Source organism: Loa loa (assembly GCF_000183805.2).
Source record: "Loa loa unplaced genomic scaffold supercont3.461, whole genome shotgun sequence".
Taxonomy (NCBI): Eukaryota; Metazoa; Nematoda; class Chromadorea; order Rhabditida; family Onchocercidae; genus Loa; species Loa loa.
The window spans coordinates 21,433-45,482 of NW_018108641.1; the positions used below are offsets into that span (position 1 = coordinate 21,433).

The 24,050-nt window shown below is 33.0% G+C and overlaps 7 protein-coding genes across 7 annotated transcripts; 3 read left to right on the top strand and 4 right to left on the bottom strand.

Moving 5' to 3' along the window:
• Positions 1–1,126: 1,126 nt before the first annotated feature.
• LOAG_04471 (hypothetical protein) lies at positions 1,127–5,001 on the bottom strand (the record flags this gene model as incomplete). Its single annotated transcript, XM_003140008.1, has 8 exons — positions 1,127–1,259; positions 1,382–1,531; positions 1,735–1,881; positions 2,346–2,538; positions 3,346–3,481; positions 4,171–4,337; positions 4,455–4,570; positions 4,898–5,001. The coding sequence occupies 8 exons, from the start codon at positions 4,999–5,001 to the stop codon at positions 1,127–1,129; spliced, it is 1,146 nt and encodes a 381-aa protein (XP_003140056.1).
• Positions 5,002–7,866: 2,865 nt separating this feature from the next.
• LOAG_04472 (hypothetical protein) lies at positions 7,867–8,157 on the bottom strand (the record flags this gene model as incomplete). The annotated part of the gene is made up of 1 exon (XM_003140009.2): positions 7,867–8,157. One exon carries the CDS (start codon positions 8,155–8,157, stop codon positions 7,867–7,869), a length of 291 nt encoding a protein of 96 aa, XP_003140057.2.
• A 401-nt stretch (positions 8,158–8,558) lies between these two features.
• On the top strand, positions 8,559–9,635 carry LOAG_04473 (hypothetical protein). The gene is made up of 3 exons (XM_003140010.2): positions 8,559–8,797; positions 8,922–9,098; positions 9,311–9,635. The coding sequence occupies exons 1-3, from the start codon at positions 8,728–8,730 to the stop codon at positions 9,511–9,513; spliced, it is 450 nt and encodes a 149-aa protein (XP_003140058.1). The 5' UTR covers positions 8,559–8,727; the 3' UTR covers positions 9,514–9,635.
• LOAG_04474 (hypothetical protein) lies at positions 9,579–10,723 on the bottom strand. Its single transcript, XM_020446602.1, has 3 exons — positions 10,592–10,723; positions 10,081–10,286; positions 9,579–9,864 (listed from the first exon to the last, which is right to left on the bottom strand). The coding sequence occupies exons 1-3, from the start codon at positions 10,711–10,713 to the stop codon at positions 9,830–9,832; spliced, it is 363 nt and encodes a 120-aa protein (XP_020303083.1). The 5' UTR covers positions 10,714–10,723; the 3' UTR covers positions 9,579–9,829.
• An 818-nt stretch (positions 10,724–11,541) lies between these two features.
• On the top strand, positions 11,542–12,910 carry LOAG_04475 (hypothetical protein). The gene is made up of 2 exons (XM_003140012.2): positions 11,542–11,677; positions 12,467–12,910. Exons 1-2 carry the CDS (start codon positions 11,587–11,589, stop codon positions 12,580–12,582), a joined length of 207 nt encoding a protein of 68 aa, XP_003140060.1. The 5' UTR covers positions 11,542–11,586; the 3' UTR covers positions 12,583–12,910.
• Positions 12,911–13,550: 640 nt separating this feature from the next.
• Positions 13,551–17,946, bottom strand: LOAG_04476 (hypothetical protein). The gene is made up of 10 exons (XM_020446603.1): positions 17,820–17,946; positions 17,343–17,539; positions 16,896–17,123; positions 16,039–16,141; positions 15,866–15,960; positions 15,423–15,593; positions 15,120–15,306; positions 14,541–14,803; positions 14,221–14,440; positions 13,551–13,958 (listed from the first exon to the last, which is right to left on the bottom strand). The coding sequence occupies exons 1-10, from the start codon at positions 17,887–17,889 to the stop codon at positions 13,762–13,764; spliced, it is 1,731 nt and encodes a 576-aa protein (XP_020303084.1). The 5' UTR covers positions 17,890–17,946; the 3' UTR covers positions 13,551–13,761.
• Positions 17,947–20,350: 2,404 nt separating this feature from the next.
• On the top strand, positions 20,351–21,799 carry LOAG_04477 (hypothetical protein; the record flags this gene model as incomplete). Its single annotated transcript, XM_020446604.1, has 5 exons — positions 20,351–20,476; positions 20,592–20,654; positions 20,904–21,012; positions 21,170–21,355; positions 21,576–21,799. 5 exons carry the CDS (start codon positions 20,351–20,353, stop codon positions 21,797–21,799), a joined length of 708 nt encoding a protein of 235 aa, XP_020303085.1.
• Between the last annotated feature and the right edge of the window lie 2,251 nt (positions 21,800–24,050).

Consider the following 24,050-nt stretch of genomic DNA (forward strand, 5'->3'; position numbering starts at 1 on the left):
TAAAATGCTCTTAAGAAAGACATAAAATAAATTAACTAGTACTTATGGCAATACTTTCAATCAGGTTTCCTGAATAAAATTAATCCATCATTGTCACCACTCATTAATTACATATAATACCAACCTATAAAAACCATATGGCAAAACAAACAGATAAAAAGTGATAAGCCCACTGTCAAAGATATGCGACAATCAATTTAATTCTTGATGGTTGCTTGATTCCTTCTTACTGAATCATTATACAGTAATCTGAAGCATATAATCATTTCATGGGAAAAACACTAAATATTATCATATTATGATAGATTATGCAATACATGTACCAATAATATACCAAAGAAATAAAAATCTCGGGATATACTTCAGGATATAAAGATATACTTCAGGATATCGGGATATACTTCAGGATATCGGGATATACTTCAGGATATCAGGATATATTTTATACACACATGCATATAGCCAGAAAAGGAATGAAATCATAAAAAGAGTAGATAAAGCCGATATGATAAATATTATTAACTTTCATGATGTTACATTGATAATTTATTATCAATGTAACACATTTAGATAATGTACCATTCAAATTTCTCCGCTACTTTCAATTATTGCTTATCATTTAAGATCCTAATTGGGATAAAACAATCAATAATTTGCATCACAAACTTCGAGATTTTTACAGATAACTATCAAATTAGCCCAATCATCAGACTATCAAACTTTCATCGCTTTTGGTCATTTTATTCGAATTTAAACTTCACGATATTGCCTGAAAAGTATATTACTTTATACTTAACAAAAAACAAAAAAAAAGAAAAGGTTAAAAAACATTTTAGAACCTCTGGCCTGGAAAAAAAATAAGGCACATTAATCCAACTTTTCTTTTTTGACAATTAATATTACCCAATTATCACTGTAAACTTCCTTTATCGTCTTAAAATATAAGGTAAGATTTTATGAAGGTATTCTCGAATAGAATAATTAGCTCAAATAAAATAATTCATATTTCTATTTAAATTATATTAAATATAATCAAATATATACACACCCATTTACTCATATTTAAACATGTTTTATATTTAAATTAGCTTAGTTTTATCTCTAATTGAATACATAACAGCTTTGATCAAGGATATACCTTAGTACTAAGCTTTCCACCATTATTTATCAATTTAGCAATGCCCCCTTCTTCGCTGATTTCAAATGAGAAGAATTTCCTGGTAGAAGTAGCTGCTAATAGATGCAATCTACCGCCAATCCTAAAAAATAAAATGAAACATTTGAGGTCAAAAGTCGGTACTGAATGATCAATTTGGCATTTATCCACCCAAAGATATATTTAAATTGAATAAGTTTTTTTTTCTCGCTGTTGTTGGCATACTTTTTTAAACCAGCTACATTCAAATTTCCAATCTCCGGTAAAATTGCTGAAGCAAAATCTCTCGTTGGTGCTAAATATTCCGCTGCAGCACGACTAGACCCAGCTAAATAATCACTCCAACGAAAGGGTTGAGGCGGTGCTGTCCGTTCTCTGTAACAAGTAAGCCAGCCAAACATTCGATTATTATAAATTCACAATTTGTTAAAAAAAAAAAACAAATCTTTAACAATTCAAAATTTGCCATTTAATGTATTAAAATGATTACATTAGAAATAAAAATTTCAATTTGATTCAATTTTTGAATATTCGATTTCATTTCTAATTTTCAATTCCTTTTTTTCTGTAAAACTAACTCTATTTGCAGTGCTACTTCATCTTCCAGTAGAAGGAGTTTTGGTAAAGTTCCTTCAAGTTTAAATACATGAATGGTTTCCGTATTACTGGTTAAACAAAGGAATCTGGAATCAGCACTAAAGGCCATTGAATGTACGGTTACAGACCTGAAGAGATACACTGGAGAACAAATCCGGTTAGTAGAAAATGTATGTGCATGAGAGATATAAATTTATCTCGTGAAAATTTCATTTCCATTTAAGATTCAGTTCTCAAATCATCTACTTAGTCATCATTTATGTTAGACTGACATAAATAGGAAATTAAATTATCATATCATATCATTAGGTAATTAATACCATTCCTGATTAGTCGTAAATGTAATCAAAATGAATTCCATTTAGTCTATTGATGAAATAATCTCATACATGCAATGTCCCAAGAAAGTAAAACTCATTAGCGGAATCATTAATTTATTGCTTTTATAACTAATTAATGGAATAATTAATTTAGGATTGTTTGAAATCTGTAGTCAGAGAAAAAAAAACTGAAAATGACACAACTTCCAAGTGTCTCAATTTTTACTTCATTTATCATTAACTATTATTATGAGAAGGGCGGTAAAAGTTACCGAGCTATTCCTCGGCGAAACACAAAAATACATTCACATCTGCGCACATTATGAATACGAATTACTGTAGCAATATTTGATGCTGTTGCGACCATTGTCGCATCATTGTTTAAACATAACGCTGCTATCGGATGATTATGAGCATTTATCAATTTTTTTGCATGTAAATGAGAGCAAATATCGTGTATAGCAACTAAAAGAAAAAATAAATTAATAAAAAAATAAAATATTAAATATTTTATACCTTCAGATTAAGAGCCAAAAAAAAAGAATGTATTATTCAAATGTTCTAAGTTTTTAATAAGGAAATGGGAAATTTGAATAATATTACTATTCCCGTTATTGTTGTTGTTGTTTACTGTTGTTATAGTTGTTGTTACTGTCGTTGTTACTGTTGTTATCATCATTTTGTCATTGTTATATTGTTATTGTTATTTTGCTGTTGTTGTTGTTATTTTGTCACTGTTACTGTTACTTTACTATTGTTTTGTTGTAGCTATATTGTTACTGTTACTTTCTTATTATTATTACTACTATTCCGTTACTGTTTTTATTCTGTTATTGTTATTGTTACTTGTTATTGTCATTGTTATTGTTGTCGTTATTGCTGTTATTATTATTATTGTTTATCATTATTATCACTACCATCATAACTATCATTATTATTATCATTATCATTACCATCATCATTATTATTATTTTTGCTGCTGTTGTTTTTTGTTGTTGTTTGTTGCTGTTGTTGCTTGTTGTTTGTTGTTGTTTGTTGTTGTTTGTTGTTGTTTGTTGTTGTTTATTGTTGTTTATTGTTATTTGTTGTCATTTGTTGTCAATTGTTGTCATTTGTTGTTGTTAGCCGCATGGTTGATATTAACCGTCTGCAAATGGTCAAGAAAGTTCAAACTCATTTAGGAATGCAAAGATTGAAATTGTAAAATTTGTAACTTCCTATTCCTACACTAAGTTTCGGTTAAAAACCAGTTTTGGAAATTTGGTTACTCACCAAAACCTGTGGTAGAAGAATCCGGATAAGCAATCTGGGGTCTTTCTTCACCCGTTAAATCCATAAGAACCGAAAAATTGGGTGGAGTTTTAAGATATACAATATCATCATAATATTGAAGATCAGCAAAGCTACTCTAAAACTGCAAATGATGTAAGAATGTCAATTGCTTTTTTTATTTTTTCCATAAAGTATCTTCTTACTATGTATGAAATCTTCTGGTCAATGCTTTCTGATCTTCTATCTTCTGGTCATTGGTCAATTTGATTCCGATTGGCATTGCATGCTGCATGTTGTGTTACTGACTTGGGAGATGAAATAAAGTTTTTTTTTTTTTGAATATTGGCTTATTATTTTTGCTTAATATGTGAAATATTGAACAGGAGAAAAAACTGGAAAGAGGAAGAAAAATGCTGAAAAGTAGGTAAAAAAAAAAACCGGATTAACTTACGTAATACATGCGAAAACATTGTATTTCAGTTTCAAGACCAACAGCTATCACCTGTAGCTCATTAACTCTTTTCAAGATTTTTGATGAAAAACGAAGTTTAATTCAAGTTTGATCCATTTTGAGGTGTAATCTTTATCATTTAACTTGACCCTATCTTATGATTTAAATAACTGTTAGATATTATCCATTATCATAGATAGTTGAGAAATATCAAATATTTTGAGGTGTATGTTATCATTAATTGAAATGTAAGATAGCCTAATTGACCGTACTATTTCCAATTAGTCAAATTAGAAAAATTTTCAAAGCAAAAATGGAAGAATTACAATTTTCTTTTGATTCAATAAATTACTGAATAAATCCTAAACAATCACCTGTGAACATGATTTTATGCTAAGAATTCGTCCCGGAAAATGAGTTATACCGGTACATGAATTACGTGTTATATCATAGAAATGTAATGCACATGGAAATTTGCCTAATACCACTGCATATTTATGTATCGGAGGAAAGCATTCAATCAGGATGACATCATTGATAACTGTAAATTTCAAAATGAATTATGACATGAATGATTGTTAAAAGAAGGGAATGATATTAGATGACAATTTTTTTTCACTTATTGATAAGGATTAAATTATATTATGAGTAATCTTACTTAGCGTATACTCTTTTTGAAGTGGTCGTCGACAAAGTTCATAGTACATACGTGGTGTTTCATTATCCATTGTTCTATATACAGTGAAACCATAATTACCAGCAGTAGTTAATCTACTAAAAATACAAAATGATCGAAATAAGTGTAAGTTAATGAATGAGTGGAAAAAATTCAATTGTAAAGTAATATATTAGTGAGTAGATATTTACTTAGCAATGTGACTTACGTACGTGAACAGTGGTAGTATAGTTAGGTAAATACGGAAAATTGGAAATTGAATGAAATAAGGTAAATTTCGCAAGGAAAATTGGAAATTATTTCATTTGAACTCATCAAATTTCATCTCATTTCATTTATACACCACATAATGGAAATTAAATGATAGACAATTGCGCTTAAGTTGTCTAATTCATATATGATTTACTTTGCGCCATTACACTTACTCTAAATTACGGCTGAAACTTAGGTATAACAATTCAAGATCAGTTTCATCTTTTGAAGGAGTTTTTGCTGGAGTTGAAGAAGTTCCAGGCAAAGATTCCGCCATACCTTGAAAATTAAATTTTGTTAAAATTTAAGGGGAACGATAGACTGCTATGAAAAATCAATATAATAAGTTAGTTATTTGATGAACGAAAAAAAAAAAGATTCCCTTCTACTCCCTGAAATTTCTCAAATTGCAACAACACATAAAAAGTATATCCTGCTTCATTTGAGTACGGGAATTTAATGTAAAAGGCAAATTCATTCCGGAAAACTATATCAGCATTCAATTGAGATGTATGAAATAAAGTGATAAGCAACCCTTTATTGATTATACAATGAAGAACACTGAAGCATTGTATTCATTCATTCTGAGATCACTTATTAGATATCCCGCTCTTTTTTGTTTCATGTTATCCGATATTTAGAAAAAAAAAAAAAAAAAGAAAAGAAAGCTATAAGTTCCACTACCATTAGCGTAGAACGAAGTAGAAAGAAAGATTTACCCAGCTGATTCCCAATGAATAATCTAAATATTTTTTCTAATGATTGAATATTTAATTTCACTCTTATATTATCACAAACACTAGTACTAGTACCACTACTAATACCAGTACTAGTACCAGTACCAGTATCAGTACCAGTTGTCGCGAATAAAACGCAAAGAATTTCCATTATAAAGGAAAATATAAAGAATCATAAGTGAATATGTAATGATGTATTAATTTGCATGTACAATGTTGGATCGTTACTAAGATTTAGAAATCATCCAAATACTTTTCTGTATGGGTAGGGCGCTATCACTGGATAGAATTGTATATGTGCTCATTGTTTAGCATTGTATCCAAAGAGCCCTCCACTGATGTATGCTAACAAAGCCTTTAGAAATGTGCGCTAACAAAGAGTGCTTTATCAGCATGAGCTAACAAAGGCGCTAATCGTTGTATTCGTAAAAAACAATCCTTGGAGGATATATACCCTGCAGATAGTAGTAGAACTTCGTTCTTTCTTCTATTCTGCAGATTGGTGTTTTCGAAGTTCATCTTGGGGAGATAATTTTGGCATCAAATTTATGTGTTAATTTTGTATTTTGTAATTAATTATTATGCTACGTTCCCAGCCAACGGTTTAATCATCCGAGTTCAAGTTTAAAGTGGTAATAAAGAGAAATTCGCAACTTTTATCACGTTGCGCAAGGTACTTCCAAGAATACAAAAAATTTCCACTTAATCAATACCAATACCAGTACCAATACTAATATCAGTGCCAGTACCGGTATCAATACCAGTACCAGTACTATTGCCAGTACCAGATACCAGCAGCAGTACTAGTATCAGTACCAGTAACATTAACAATACACTACTAAAAAATTCCCAGAAATAACTTCCATCAAGAATTTTGCTCAAACAAATTTATGCCATCAATTTAATTTATAATATGTGATGATATAGACATCGCTTATTTTCTACTGCATAAAATATTGATAAAATTCAATGGAAATGTGTAAATTTGAGCAAAAAAGATTTGAATAAAGGATTCAGGTGATATTCTTAGTAATGAATGAAAGAATACAACGATATTTAATGACTTTTGTGTTTTTGTCTTTCCATTTTTTTCGAAATCAATTTTTAATTTTCAAAATGATTCTTAATGACAAGTTGGAATACTGAACTTTTTTTTCTTTTTGTTTTTTATTTAACGAGTTTGAATGAATTGAAGAGAACGTGTGTAACCGATATTTGAAATTGTCTAAACTTTAGAATATTGTCTTTTGAGATACAACAGCTAGTTATGTGATCTCTCAGCTAATGTTACTTTTGCTTTATGATATCTTTTCAACTAATATTTTTTCGAACAGGTGACAATACTCTGCTTCATGATAATCTTGATTCACCCATCATATTACTTCTTTCAATGCTGCTAGTAATGTTTGACCTTTTGCACTCTCTACTTGCTTTTGTTTTTTCGAAACATTAACATGCAATAGTAAGTTGAAGAAGTTCAACAAGTCATATTTCATTTTATTTTGGAGCTCTTTTGAATCTTCACATGCATCTAACAAAATTCCTTCCTAACATTCTTCTTTCATGAGCTGACGTTTATGGTTATAATAATGTCAGCAATCTTAGCTGAGAGTTATTACACACATTAACAGATGACATTTTGAGCAATGAGCAGAGGGAACAAAGTGCTATTGAAATTGTGGTGCTTGAAATGGTTGAAGCAAAAAAAAAAAGCGGAAATGGTTGAAGGGATTTATATGGTAAATGAATGAGATTATTGATGACGACTTGTCCAGCATTTGTGACAAAACCACCGCCGGATTATTGTAATCAGTAACGAAATTGTCAATGAAGCAACTGGGAAGCTATTCAGTAGAATAACAGATTAGCGTCGATACCGGATCAGGAAATGGATAGTGTGAGTGGTGTTGAAGAAATTTAATTTCAACGAGAAAAGGAATCAACAGAATAAATACAATAGAAAATAAACTTGCAGCTTCTTCCCTTTTTTTTGGAAAGAAGTTACTTCAGCTAATTTCGGGAATAGTTATACGGAACGAATAGTAATCCGTAATTTCTACTTAACAAATAGTAAGCAACCATGCGTTTATGCCATTGCATACTAATTATTTCATTATATATTTCCGCCGGATTAAATTTTGCTTAACTGTTTGGTCACTTTAATGGAAATATTATGTTCTGATAATTTTTAGGCACAGAGAGGTTCAAATAGAGTGGATGAATTCTACTCATAATGGAAAAAAAACCCTACATAAAACCCTTCCATTTACACTAACAGAATCTTGCATAATGTGGTTTCTCAGAACTCCCAGAAATTTTACCAAAACTTTTGGTAGACCATGAAAGTGTTCCATCCTGAAGACTAATTTGTTGCATTCGAAAAGTTAGTCAAATCTTACCAATGATCACTTTAATATGATTATCTTGATGCAATTATCCAGTGGATGGATACTACATGGATAAACCAGTGAAGTATCCGAAGGTATACGCGGTATTTCTTTTTCATTGGGAAATGCTGGTGGCATATCGTGGACGAATCTTTTATACGAAGGCCGGCCCATCGCAAAATACCGATTCGCCCGTTGAGGGAGGGGGACGCAATATCTTTCTCTATCCAGGTATTGATTGGGAAGACATGAGAGATACCCGTTTGGTGGTAGTATTTTAACGAATTTGAACATATTGCATACGGACATTTAATATGTCCGGATGTTTAGTATCCCAAATGACAATAATAAGCAGTGTAGATGTCACTCGGATTTGACTTGATCAAGTCGACTTTTGAAATGATAAGATTTTTAAAATAAATTCTTATCCCTTTTTTGAAGTACTGCACCGTTGTTCATCTCATCATTATATCACATTTCTGCCTTCTAAAGAGAGACAAATATCATTTCCGACTATTTGGAATAGAATTTTCTCAGCGAATTCCTTGACTTAAATTTTTTTTGCGATCTATAATTTTCTATAAAATGTTCCATTTGCAGTGTTTATTGAATTTCCGACTTTTTCCCGGCTTCAAAAGGACAAATTAGAAAAATCTGCTTATACCCTATAATTTATGCCATGAGATAGTAAATAAGCATATGAAACATAATTAAGATGATCCTGATATATGGATGAGGCCGACGATCAATATTGGTCGTTGGAACTTTCTCGATTTAACATATCACGGATCACTGTGGATGCACAGATCTATCATTCTTTCAGTTTCTTGAATATTCGATACTTCCCTTCCAAATAACCCTGTCCTTTCGAACATTCATATGAGCAGCTTGGAATACAAAGAATTACCGAACCGTCCTGAGCAACCAGGAAGTTCGGTTATGCGCACGGGTAAGTTGTTATAAGTTTAATGACGGGATCCTGGTACCATTCCTTATTAAAATTCTCAAGTCTAGGGTGAATGGGGTGGGTTACATTAATTAGAAATGAAGTGAAAAAAGTTATGTTGCAACAGATATGTATGGTGGGATAAGAAATCAAAAGATGACAACAGGTGCTTGTCGAAAATGTGGTTATCCTGGACATCTTCCATTTCAATGTTACAATTTCCTGCGACCTAGCGGAGGACGCTGTACAGACATCTCTTCCACAAGTTCAGAGTCCGAATACGAGACACCACTTACTGCCAAAGGTACGAAGGTAGTATCATACTTTATACACATACAGTTACAGCACTTATAAAATGCGATATTTGTCACTTAGAACGGAAATGTCATTGATGTATGGTTATTTTCTTAGCCTACAAATTATTCATCCCGCAAGGTTAGTGAAACGAGTAAGAATGATTCACATTGAATGATTCAGCTTCCCATTAAGGAACTCAGGTAGATTTGATATTTGCAGAAAGCAAGCGGAAAATGAAGCGAAAAAGCAAGAAACATAACGATCACGAACACCGTAAAAGGCGGAAAAAGAGCCATAATAGTTCGACAAAGTGTAAGATCAAGAAGAAGAGGAGGGAGAAGCGTCTTAATTCATCGACCATGCAGCCATCAAACTTGAAAAAAATGAAAACCGGGACTGAATATATTTACAAATGTTCTTAATTTAATAATTAATAATTGGTGGACTTGTATTCCGGACAAAAAAATAAACTATTTGGACTATTAGCCTTATGTACTAAAAACTAACGAGAAGAAACATGAAACAAGTTGGAGTACAGCAGGAAATTCATCTATACATAATAGTTATTTTCGGAGGAATAGAGTGAAAAGTAGGTTATTACGGGAATGAAGTGGAATAACTGTTTTGCCTCTATTTCTATCATGTATTTGGAGGTCTTGCAAGTACAAAAGAGATTAAAAATATCATCAAAATTTGTATATCCTTCGAATAAATTCGAATAGAACCTATATACTTTTCCTACTCATCTCTTTCTTCATCATGATACTGCTGCTCTGAAAGAATATTAGTGATAGTGTCAGAAAATCATTTGTTCAAAATGACAGTTTCAAATAATATCACATGAATGAAATACTTTACCTAAACATGCTAAAGATATAATTGAATGTAATAGTAAAGATGTAGTTGAGTGCACCATACTAACATAGTTTACGATATCTAACAGAAAGCGAATAATTGATCATCTGATTAAACGTTAATAACAAACCCACCGAAGTGTTTATAAACAGCGGCATATTTAGTAATATAATTTTGCTTAAAAATGCGTATTTGCCGAAAAATTGATTCCAAATCGGATTTCATTTCCAGTATTAATTGTCTGTTTTCAGCTAAATCTTTCCGTGCTTTTTCAAGTCTGTTAGCTGATAGGGCACAGCAATTTGTCAGCATTTCATTGGTTTTCTCGAATTGTGTCAACCTAAAAATGCATAAATTACTTTTTAACATACCGTGAGCATTAAGTTAGTGTTGCTTTCATTATGCAGTAGGAGTAACATAATTACATGCGAACTGCATACTTCATATCTCTCCGTCTTGACACGAAATGGACACTTCATGTCCATTTATAAACTTCCCGTTAAAACATGATAAATCACGTGTACATATATGGTATGTCATGCGCCTTCAGGACCGTCTTTCGATAATTATATGACCGTAAAAAGCTTCGATAATGCTGGAGCGTACTTTTATTTCCCTTACGGAAAGGAAGAAAAAGAATCTTACGATTTCTTCTGTAACCTTATGATTGCATTGATATCTTCATTGTCAACCTGCGACATAAGCGCCTCTATGAAGTGTCCCTCATTGTCATCCACTGGTATAGAAGATGCGAAGGTATCAGTCATAAATACACCTGCATTATATATAATCGCTTTTTTTTCTTATTATCACATGACGATTATATGTATATATGTTCTCTGATACCGAAAAGATATGAAACAGGAAGAAGCTGATCAACCGGTATGCACCGGCCCAATAATGACTGGACAGTCGTCCATTTCTTAGAGTCTCTAAGACATCTCGGACCCAGTATCACTGCACTACAAGATATCACACCGTCTCCATACTACCGGTCAACTAGGCAAACCGCTAATTGTCATCCTTTCACTTCCAGATAGACTGGCATGCACTCACCGGTATTTAACGGCTCCTAATTTATCGCCAGCAAAGTATCACGTGTTTAGTGGTATTGCTTGGGTACTGTAATACCCGCGGGTAAGGTAACCGTAGGGGACCTAAGTTATCTACAATCAGAAGATAAGTTATAGGTTGACGATCCTATCATAAATGGGTTTTTGGAAATCTTAAACTGGACTAGTTATATTGTAGTTTGGTTTGATTGGTGTGTCGAACACTCTTAAATTTTCTGATTCAAGTTCTTCAAGTAGTTCAAATTGTCGAAAATTTGTTACGGAAATTTGATCTGATTAAATAATTCGTTTCCCAAACCTAACTTCAAATGTTTTGATTATTTTCAGATGTTTCGATTTCCCGTTAAGCGGATGTTAACTGTATGGATTTGGCCCGTATTGGCCGCAACATTTATAATTTCTGATTGGCGTACTATGAAAAGTTTAAGGGCAAAGGGGCATGCAACAGTTCTTGAAGCAATGCGTGATGAGAACACCAGTGAGATAATTTAGGTTTGATATTTCATTTTTTCAAATCATTTATTCCAGGTCACTTTGTCATTCAATCAAACAATCAGTCATCTGTAAATGGGAACATTTACGTTGAAATATTTTTTCAAGAAAGCTATTTGGGAGAAGAAAACGTTATGGGCATCAGTAGCTGTAATGGCGTATCTCGGTGAGCCTGCTCTTCCCGCAGTTTGATTTTTTCCATTACCTAGTTTATTCACGCATTTACTTATGTTCGGGATGCTTTCCTTTTTTTCTGTTTTCTTCAAATCGACCTCATACCATCCTTTTGGGATTGTTTTGAAATCGGGATGATGCATCTTTCTGGCACTTTTCAGTTACTGGACTTCATATAGTAATTTTTGTCAGGCATTCTGTTGCGCCGCCCGCGAGTTATTCATTGTTTTGTTGATATGTGAAAATAGCCTCCACACTTTTGAAGCCATATCATATGTTTATTTACATCTCTATATTGCATTTCTTGGATAGATAACGTAGTGCTTTGAAACAGAGAATATCTTACAGTTTCTCACGCCATTTTTTTCTAGAAAATTAAACTGTGAAATTCTCTGGGTTCCTGATATAGATGGCGGTGATGCCATCATCCATCATGTTAAGCGAATTCTTCCGCTGAATTTACTAGAAGGGAATAAAAAACCTTATTTGTGAAGAGGAAGTCTACTGGATATTCCATCTATGAACTGCTTTGCATCGTTTCCCTCTCTTCCCTTTCTTTCTTTTACGTAATAAGGAGAAGAAAGAACTAATTTGTAACGTAGAAGGCATTTCGTTATTTCGGACAATTAGAATTCGCCAGTTTTTCCAGACATAAATGGACTTTGGATTAGTTTGAAATTGAAAATCTCAATGCTGGTGTACGACAAGACGGAAATGTAGATAGGGGGAGACAACTGCTGGTTAATGTTTGGAGACATCAAACTAAAAAATTATCTTTCAGGTCACTGCTTCGATAAACAAGGTATGTATAAAGCAAGTATGATGAAAGGACGAAGCAAAATGTTTGCCGATCGAATTGCTGAAATACCGGAGGGTGAAGATATCTGGAAGTACTAGTTATTGTTTGTCTGTAGTTTCGGTACCATATGTGTGCGTTGTAGGATTTGTCGAAACCATTTGATGGAACTGTTCATTCTTCCATTTTGACTTTATAGTTGGCATCGGATAATCTTGAATATTTGAGATAGCAAAAGCATTAAAACCATTCTCCAGTACCATCCATACGTTTTATATATGTTTCATGTTTCTATCGTTGGTTTAAGCGGCAAATGCATTGAATGTACTGCTTTGATTATTGTGACCATCAGTGGTAACAATGGGTTTGCAAAGACAGCGACGATACACAATAGGAACCCTCACTACTCCCTCTTAAGACAGGTGTAAGTGTTCAGTACATTATAGGCAGCTTTGCTTAAGTGCTTGGTAGGCTTAGAAGAAACGACTTAATAGCTGCATTTTTTGGAAACTTCTTAGGTCGGATCCAGGCTTTTATAATTATCTTTTTGGTTTTGCAGATTATTTCTCCTCTCCCACATGCAAGGTGACTTATAGGTGGTAGCTGCGTCCAGCTTACCGTTTATTTAGGTATGAAATAGACCGAAATACAATGACGGATCAAATAACGTTTGCTGTAAAACGAGCAGAAAAAACAGAAAGAGAAAAAGGATTGACAATAATAATTCGATGGCACACAGTAAAGCGACAAAAACATAAAGCTTCAATATGGAAACACCACTTGGCATAATAGCTCATTAGTAATAAAGGTAAATTATTAATGAACTGGTATAACAGCTTCATTAATAATCTAATTCTGGATCTTTATATATTTTACCATCCTCTTGCATACCGAATCAAGCACTTGGTTAAGCCGTACATCAATTAATGTCTTCAAAAATGAAATCATCTACTTTTGCTTTTCCCCAGCTGTGCAATGGACTCAAACAAAAAGAAAAATGTGATAACACTTATCTCTTTCGGAAGGAGAGAGGAGGCCTGTTTCTTTTTTATCTATAGCCATATTCTATGTTCCCTATAGCAATAAATATGCTTAAACCCATCAAGAATAATTAGTGATGATATATAAACAATGTACAACGAAGACATCTCTTAAATAAAAAAACCTAAGGTAGATTCAGAATATCAGTCAATGAATGACATTTTTTATACAGATAATATCATTATATAATTAGCTATAAACTATTCACAAAGCGATCGTAAGAGTTTCGATGACATGCTCTACGGAATGTCATCGTCATCATCAATCAGGCTCACGTCTTTGCCACATCCTGGACAATCAGCATAGCACGACGCGTCAAGTAATTCTTTATAAGCCTTACTACTACGCCACAGATGATATTCACAATCACGCCATCGATTCCATGTGCCGATCACGCGGAACTGTGGTAGTCGATGCAGCAAAGCCTTCAGGACAGCTGAAATAATGCTTATGTTGTTTGTGGCATTAAAACATCCACGACCTAACAATGACAAATACTTCAGAGATGTCAGCACTAGTATATATGGAGGAAACAATAGCAGGAGGTTTTTATGCAGATTTTGAAAAAATAAAAACTTTGCAGCCATCAAATGATTAACATTCAAAGAGGAAGATGATAATTTCCAACGATGTTCAGCTCCTACACTACGATGAAAACATTTTACCCACACACATCGTTAACAAAAGCAAAAACTTACTACCGCTCTGATGATCTCTGTTACCACCTAAAATAACGGCTTCGATATGAGGCATAGCTTCACGATTGGCCAGTAATTCGTAGGCCTGCTTTGTAACTGGACCCGAATGACATACGGCTATCTTGGTCAACATTCGGAATTCCATCAAAGCTTTCATTATGCCTTCTGATGTTACCGACCGCAGATCACGCACATATAATGTGTCCAGTCTAGGACAACGCTGTAAATTTCGCCATACATAAAGAAGAGAACTACGCTTTACAGATCAAAAAGCACTTTTAAAGTGAGTGGGATTTTCTAACGAATCATAAGAAAAGTACCTGAGCAATAAGGCTGAAATGATCATCCTGCAACTGGTGAACGTGATGAAGCGCGAAAGTGCTCAGATTGATAGGCAGCGACCCGCAGAAAGCCTTCAGTTCATCGGTTCGAATATTTCTTAACAAATTGATTACCGAAAATTCCGTAATCTGTGATAATTCCGCGATAGATCGCAACATCAATTTCCAAAGGTCCATGCAGCCATAGTTGATCGGGAAGCCGAACAAACGCAGAACTCGCAGCTGTGACATCTGAGGTAGGCCTGGAATAATCAATCTAACATAAACTGATTAGGCAGGAAATATATATTCCAACTTCCGTTCATCTGCCTTTGACAGATGTAAAAATATCTGTGCAGTGTTGTAATTTCATAGTGAAATGCATAGGATCCCAAATTTTAGCATTCATCATCTTAAAGGGGATTGATAATACTGATCGATTTACTACTGTAATCGAATATAGTGATTCATCTATGATTTGCTCACCATATAGATCAAATCAGTTACTATAAGAAGCCACTGTAGTTATACTTTATAAAATTATTGTTAAAAACAAGAAGACAAAAGATAATGAACTACCTGAAAAAAACTGGTCATATGTTCGCATATTCTTTCGTAAAGGTCCTAAATCCAATTCCACTGCAGTTATTTGCTGGAATTCCGGTAATAAAGAGATAACATTTACCAGTATTCGGAAACCAGGTTGGCATACAAAACGCGAGAAACAGGCGCAGATATGCAATTTGTTGGCTAACTCAGACGCTTCCTAAAAAGCAAAATATTTAGTATTATTAGTGGAAATTCCTCTTCCTCGTCTTTCGTTCAGTTAGATTCTCGACCACTGCATACGTTCAATGAACTTATTATTTAAGAGAAGAATACCGTGAACAACTGGCGCGCCTGATCCACAGTTCGAAATGTCCGATGATCGATGGCTATATAAAGGATGTCAAGCTTGTTAGGGAGGGCACGAAGCCGCCCCCCTATATTCATAATTGTTTTTCCGCTGCAATCTGAGAGATACAATTTTTTGACGCTTCCGGAAATTATTGCCTGAAGTAATTAATATCATTATCACATTCAGGTAATCACTTGAACATATGTGATCTCACCTACTGCATAATCCACCTACTTTCAACTCATGTTATGACATATCACCCGATTCAGTTTAAAATAATACCTAAATACCTAAACAATACCTAAACCACAACAAATAAATCCTTGACTGTTATGTATTTAAAAGTCCTAGATGTTTTCAAGTTTTATTATTGAAAACTAAGCGGTTTCATCCATTTATCTAAGAATACAAAGAAAAGGAAATTCACCACAAAATTGTCGATGTCTTCGGCATGATCGAACCAGATACTATGGAAGCAAAGACTCGAAATTCGGTTGGTAAGGTAACATTCGTTGCTGCTCCCTGAAATAATAAAGTTTAGTCCGCGAAAACTGAATCAGTGAATGTTTTACGGAACGGGAGTCCTGAAAAAAAACTTACAGTATTCGATTACCGATGACATCAAACAAAGATTGCGAAGAACTAGGGAGTCCACATTTTTTAATCGATCGAACTCATCACATAGATCTCGACTCAATACAAGCTGCAAATAACAGATGAATCCTAGTTCACACATCAATCCTATTCGTAAGGACTTCTCCATGTGTAGTAGATGGCTGAACAGGACTTGAGCTACAACCGTCCATATGCGACACAAATATTAAAAAACAAGCAGAAATTGTCCTACAATGTCTTACAAAAATATATATATATATATATATATATGTATACGGCTTTGCACCAAAATAAATGTTCATCAGAAAATTGTTATTGCTAATTTTACTTCATTTGACTTTACTGTAAAATAACTTTTCGCACTGCTTTACTGCATGTCCTATAGTCCCTCGCGAGAATCTTCATTTCCATCTTCCTTATAACTAACGATTTTGTAACAACAACTTCTGATGGGTGGGTACTTCTTGCTTTTTTCGGAGTATCTCCTCCAATATGATATCTCCTCCAATAAGTCCTCCAATATGATAATCAAATACTACAAAATGATAATAGATATGCTACCTTCACTAAAATGACTGACTCAAAAAATGTTCTGCTATCTGCACGAGCTCCTTCGCCGTTACATCAAACCTTCATCAGTATTGTTTTTTGTTAAAGATATAGATTAAGGAAGCTACCAAAAATTCACTTTAGTGGTCAGTTGTGTAGATCAATAATGTTAATAATTAGAGGTATACAATGAATTCTCTGTGCTAAGATTCAAAAATAAGATGAAAGGAATATTGTCATTAAAAGTCAATAATAGCAACTACAGAAAAAGCAAACACGGTTCAGATTCATACTTGATGATCTGGAATGTAGCCGAGTCGACGCTCAAAATCCGATATGCCACCAATATGCAGTCGATGAATTTGTCGTGAGAAACGTTTGATAATATGCTGCATTTTAAGAATGCAAGCATTGGGCTGAGAAATCGGACTATCTGCAAAGGTACGTCGAACACTGGATGTTAATGCCGTCACCTTGAAATCGTTGCCCGCAATACTTATGTTCATCACAGGTTCGACCCTCTAAAGAACTAATAAATCAGGTGAAGTTTTCTCAAAGTTTTCCAGAAATTCATAAAAATTAAAGAAGCAACAGTGATGTTTAATAGAAAGAAGGAAAGCTCGTCCATGAAGTCAAGACTTCCTCTTACTCAGAACAAGAACACTATAAAACTTGATTTAAGCCAAGTTTATAGTGTTTTTGAATTTCCATTAAATCCATAACGCAGTAAAAGAATATACCGTAAAATACATATCCAAAATGCTGTTATCACTGTTATAGCTGATATAAGGAACACGTGAACTCAGATTATTCATAGCTATGCTAGAAAGTTCCAAATTCTGTCGATCCTTGATATCATTCACAAAACTGACCACCTTGCACATAATGACATAATTAAAGTACACTTGCTTTCCTGCATCCCATTCATCCACCGAAACTGCAACATTAGCACTTTTGATGAATTCATATCTCACGTAGGAAGCAAAGCTGTTATTTAACAATATCACTATCCTGCTACCAGACAATATATCCTGCCCATCACTAAATCAAACCTATTTTTATTTTCATCGGCCGTATGTGCATCACCCCAACAAAGCAACGAAATAACACATCTGTGGAGTTCAGTTCACGACTTTAATGGCTTAATAAAATTCCTTTCAAGCACCTTAATCATTAAACACCTGAGCTTATCAATAGAAGAAAGTTAAAGTAAGTACCACTGCCACTCATCGAATCGCATTCAGCATTATTCTGTACGTCTCCCTCTTTTTCAGCGGGTGCCATCATCAATCATACACTTTACAGTAATAAAGAATAAAAATAACACTAATCAAACCCTGAAACGAAAAAGAAAGCATTAAATGATCCCGCCTTGTTCTACCACAAAAGCGCAATCATCAGAAAAGAAAGGTATCTCACCCGTTCAACATCTGTTCATCTTTTCGAAATATCCAATTTATCAAAAACATGAATTAAAAAACACGCAGGATAACAAATTTAACCCATATGACTAGTCAACTGGTTATCTTGCCTGTTTTTTTTTTGTTTTTTTGTTTATATGATCGACCAAACACAGAGTCATTAAAGAATGGTCGACATTCTTGATTCGCATGGTACAAAATGAAAATCAGCTAGAAAAAAAAGTAGTGCAGAAGTAACAACAACGAATTTCAGTTCTCTAGCTGAAACTGACAACAACAAAAATCACGAGTTCATTGACACATTGAGGAAAACAAAATGCATAAAATCACATGTAGATCATGAGAATACGAAATAAAAAACGATGCCGAATATGTATAAGACTGGAAAAAACGTAACCGAATGCAAAGCACTGCTTAGTACAAAAGTCCAATCCCGACATCCTCCGACAAAAAAAAGTAAATTTGAAAAGGAAAGGTCTAACATTTCTCTAGGAAGAATGCGGGATGATGAATGCAAAAGCAATGATTAAACAGATATGCGCGTAAGAACATGATGATGACAGTGTAAGATACGGTCAAGCGATATCGAAATACAAAAAGTGAGTGCTTCCAAATAATTGAACAATATTCATCAGGAAATGTTTGGAGAAGGTAAATCTGGAAGAGAACATGTACAGCAAAAATAAGCCGAATCTATTTAATCAGACCGTAAATTGGAGAATAAAGCATGTGAAAGGTCAGATGTATTGAGGTAAAAAAAACATTATTACTAATAGACGAATTACACTACAATCCGGTATTTAACCGGATACAGCAATGACAAAACATTGCAGCAAATACTACAACAACCGCACATACCTGTAAACACAACAACACTGTCCGACCAACGTCAATTTTGCAAATAACAGTCCTATTCCCGCTCCCATTATATTTAATGCAGCCTCACACCCATGTTAGATGAAAATTCGTCATTCCACACAATTTCATGATATGTCCGTGCGGAAGTGATATATCCGTGGATGATATATCCGATATATTCGTGATAAAAAAAAAAATGATATATCCGTGCGGAAGCGACGACAGTATGATTGAATTTGGTGAAGCTTGATCTTTAAATAGATGATAAACCTAATGGTCATCGATGATACACTTTTGTACACATACATCCCTTTAATCATCACTTGTGCTCCTCAAATCTTGGCCAGTAACAACTACATAAATCTTAGCCAAGTTATATAAGATATCTTCTAAGTTTCTTTTCAGATTATCTGACTATGAGAAAGGATACAGTCAGCGAACTTCTTATATCAATAATATACACGATTTACTCAGAGGATAGATGAAATTTTTACGATAATAACTGGAATTGAAACAAAGATGTGATGGTTTGTTTGTTTTTTTTCCTCGAAAAGATGTGATTCCCCGTTATTTCTTGAATTGTAAAGCTCACTGATAACCTCACACTTTTCAGTTTTCTATAAACGAAGTATTCTCCTTTTCTCCCCGTCTGTAAAAAAGTGTTTTTATTTGTATTTTAGAGGAGCGTATATTTACGCTGCACATTGAATAGCTCTGGAAGTGGCGATATATGGTTGTTGATTGGCAATAACGATGCTGTGGTGGATAGTTTTCGGCTAAGTTGTGTTATGGAAAACCAGCGTTCCATATGTACGAACTACCTCATCTGATTCATTGCGGATTAAGTGTTAATGCTACCAGAAACTCTCGGTTCTTCAGACATAATGATACGCTGATTGTCAGGTGTGACTTAATTCGATCTCATCAATTTCGCTGAACTCAATTGCAAAAAATTTCAACATTACTGAAATGAGATGTTTTAATGAGATATCGATATATTATTCACTCTCCGGATATTGATCATCCATAGTAACCATCCGATCTCGATTACGTACAGGATAACACGAAGAAAAGTGTTAATGAACTAGTAGTGGTAAGGTTAAGATTACTAGTAAATATATTTTTTAGATGTGCTTTGGCACAGAATACCTTGCATCCACCGGGGAAGCACACATTACAATGTACTAACAGTCAGTAGATTCATGAAGTTAACGATGTACCGAGTGGTCTCAGATATCCTAACTGCGGTCGTTTTCGTTTTTCACTATTCACAACTTTATTTTCATTTCCATCAATAGAATAAACGAAATCGGCACTTGATAATCAGCACCACAACAATATTAGATCATGATCCAATCTTCAAAATCTTCAAGGCTGTTTCAAGCTCTCCATAGCAGGAATTAGAGATTTCACAATTTTTTCGGTTTTTCCCTAATTACTGCTCCATCAATCATAGAGAATAGAAAAAAATGCGCTTTTTCCTCACCTATCCAAGCTTGATCGCACCAAACGAAAGGAAAAATGAAGATGCATTCGTTAAACAAAATAAGGAACCGTTCAGAAAGTGCATTAAACGATATGATCAGATATTCATAGTAAGTTCGAATCTTTTCAGCATCTTATTTGTCAACATTTAAGCAGAAACTTTGGTTTCAGCTACACGAAATATTTGTACGAGCCAATAAATTTCACGTTTCCTTGATTTCATAGCTAGTGGAATTATCTGTGAAGGAAAGTCAACAAACTGTTTTTCTCCAAGAGCGCCACTTCCAGGTATTTAATAAGAATAATGTGTAAAGTTACTGCATAACAATATTTGGATAATTTAGGGAAAGACAATTTATTTTGGATGAATATATGGTCAAAAAAGACGCACTAGATTTGGTGCATTTTGTGCTGATCATTTGGGATTCACTTCTCCAGTTTACTTTCATAGAGGTCACTCCTGAAGTGATGTGAGGTAATCGTTTGGGCGAAATAATATATTACCATTTAAAATTATAGTTGGAGCTACGATGAAAGGATGATACAACTCGTTTGGTTGGTCCTTCCTCAGTGGTATGCTTGAATTCTGCATTACATTCCGGTTCTAGCTGGAACCCACCCAAATGGCCAAGTTGCATTCCGAAATGTAAATTTTATTCTTTCATTAAGTAAAGAGTCTTCTTTGGGTCAGTAAAATGAAGAAAACCAAATTCTGGTGGTGTTATTGGCATTGCATTTAAAAAAAAAAAAAATAACAAAAACGACAACAAATTTCCTCCCATAAAATGCTTCGTTTATTTCAGTGACCTGTCCTGAACCTTTCATTCAGAAAGGCGCATATATTACTTCCGACCTATCCAGTACCACTTTTCGGCGCGGTGTGCAAATGTGGTTCAAATGTTGGGAAGGCTATATCTTAGATAGCAATAAGGTCGTCGAGTGTTTGAAGTCAGGCCTATGGAGTGATTCACTACCTGAATGCATTGAGGGTAGTTCCAGCTCTTTTCAGAAATCCTGAAACTAAGATGTCTTTTTCTCATTAAATAGAATTATTAGATTTACAAAACATCATTCGCACAGCTCTATGTCGCGCTTCTTGAATCGCATCCTGAACATACCCTTCATCAATGAAAATCGATCTTGTCACAAATTCTATGATCATCTGGTCATTCAGTACTATTCATTCATTATCCAGTCATTAAATTATAGATGAAAATGGAATGGACAAAGATTTAATTACAGTTTCATTGTTCGCTCTAACATGTTGTTTATCTGTTATACTTGTCATAATGTTTCGCGCTGTTTACCGCCAAAATCGATGCCTTAAACATCAGCACGAATCGAATGCAACAACAACTGAAGCAATGCTTTTCAAAACGGTGCATTGTTCCATGACAATCGACCCACATGACCAAAGTGATACTGTGCAGTGAAAATAGTGCTTTATGATGCAATAACATTCATATTTGTATGATTGAATGTTTGTTAAAGACAAATTGAAATAAAGTGTAAATATTAATTTAGATATTTTATAAATTAGAAGGAGCAGTTGAAATAATTAGTATATGCAGACAAATTATACAGGTATGGAATTTAACCTAGAATAAATGAAGTCTTTCAGTTTATTTTCATCATATGGAGCAGATAATTTGATAAAATACAAACTTGATTAAGCTACTGATTGATCCCTTCATTTTCTTTCCTATCAGTACTGCTGGCTTTTCTGGCATGAAAAATTTGATTTTTTCGTAAAAATTTTCTTATCTTCGTTAACATTTCCTATGGTATTCTATTATTCACAAATATAAATCGATTCGTTGTATGAATTGATAGAATAAAATTACCAATTTTAGTATACTTTTTGATTTTGAACAATTTTACTCTCTCATGGGAAGTCTAATGAAGTCTGTAAATTGTGCCGATTTGCGGTTGCTAAATATAATTAAATGATTGTTACTGACATTTCTTGCTTAGCAAATTTGATTTTGTTCCGACAAAAAAAAAAAAAAGGAAAAAAGAAACGAACATATGAAATTTTTCTAGCAGATTACGATTTATCATTCATTTCGATATTCTTACATGATACGAGAAAGAATTCTAGGAAATATCCTCTGCTAATAATAATATGACTTCGTGATTCATTTACAGCTTATGTAAATTTTTGAAGTGGAATTGGCGAAATGAAGTACATGTTTTTAACACCATCGATTACTTTATCTTGAACTTTGACATTTCATTAGATTCAAGTGCAAATTTTTAACTATGATCTTTTGAATTAATGAAGTGTTAATGAATCCTACAAAAGAACTGTTATGAGGAAAATAAAACGAAATGTAAACATTAAGAGTTTGTTTAATAATGCAATATGATAATTGCACCTATAAAACTGTTAATTGCTTATTTAATTTAAATTTATAAATTTTTCAGTTCAAATTTACTAATGGTTGTAGACTTGTCGCATAAACTAATATAAATTTTTTTAAAATTTTTCGGTGGATTTTAATCAAATGATGTCATTTGAGTGTAACATGAAGAATATGCTTTGTATCTGATAAGATTCTTATCATAAGAATTAACATTTGAAAATGAAAGTTCAATTTATCTCCTTGTGCAGGAAATCATTCATTAATTAATTAGTGATTACTGTTTAATTGATGAAACAAAAGTTATCATTTCATGAATATTATCGGAAAAAAAAGGAAAAATTCGTTTAAAAGTTGAAGAGATTTGAAAATAATTCAAAACAATTTTTGATGTGTTAGTAATTTAAATTGATTTGTTTGAAAATGCACAAACAGTGTTAATGGATGAAGACGAGAGAGAGAGAGGGAGTGAGAGAGAGAGAGAAAGAGAGAAAGAGAGAAAGAGTGATAATCAAAAATCGTCTCATTCAAACAAATATTATAAAATAATTTTTTTTCCTTTTTTTTTGCTGCTTAACTATTTAGAAAAGTGAAATTTTAAAAAATTTAAATTCAAATAAAATTCTTTGAATTTATTATTATGCTATCATTTTTCTCAATTAATTTGTATAATTTAACATTTTAAAATGTTGTTATAAATGTAAAAATATCAAAGTACCATTTGTAAATTTATAAATAATAACAAATGTAATCAATATTTTTTTCTTTTATTTTTATTATTATTATTTAAATTTGTTTTATCTAAAGTGTTTATATGTTTATTTGATGATTACTTGAGAATGTTTAGTTGAAATATGATGCTTTTCTCCCTTCGTTTATCTATTTTTTTTTACATAAATAACATATGTTTTAAATCTTTGCTCTCTTTTAAATAATCAAAAAATTTAAAGCTAATCATTATGATATATTGTGCTAATCAAAAAATTTAAAGCTAATCATTATGATATATTATGCTAATCAAAAAATTTAAAGCTAATCATTATGATATATTGTGCTAATTGCGCATTCCTTAATTTAATAATTTATTCCTTTTCTTACTTATAATTTAATTTGTTAGGTTATTTGTAGATATAGATTGATTGAATTTTTTTTTTGCAGTAAATTACACTGAAACGATAAAACTTTTAATGTAATCTAATTATTATCAATTATTATTAACTTTAGATATAATCTAAGTTAGCATCCTACTTTAATCAGTTTTATATGCAATCCGGAAAATAACCGGATAAACATTTTAACTTACTATTGCTGTACGGAGAAC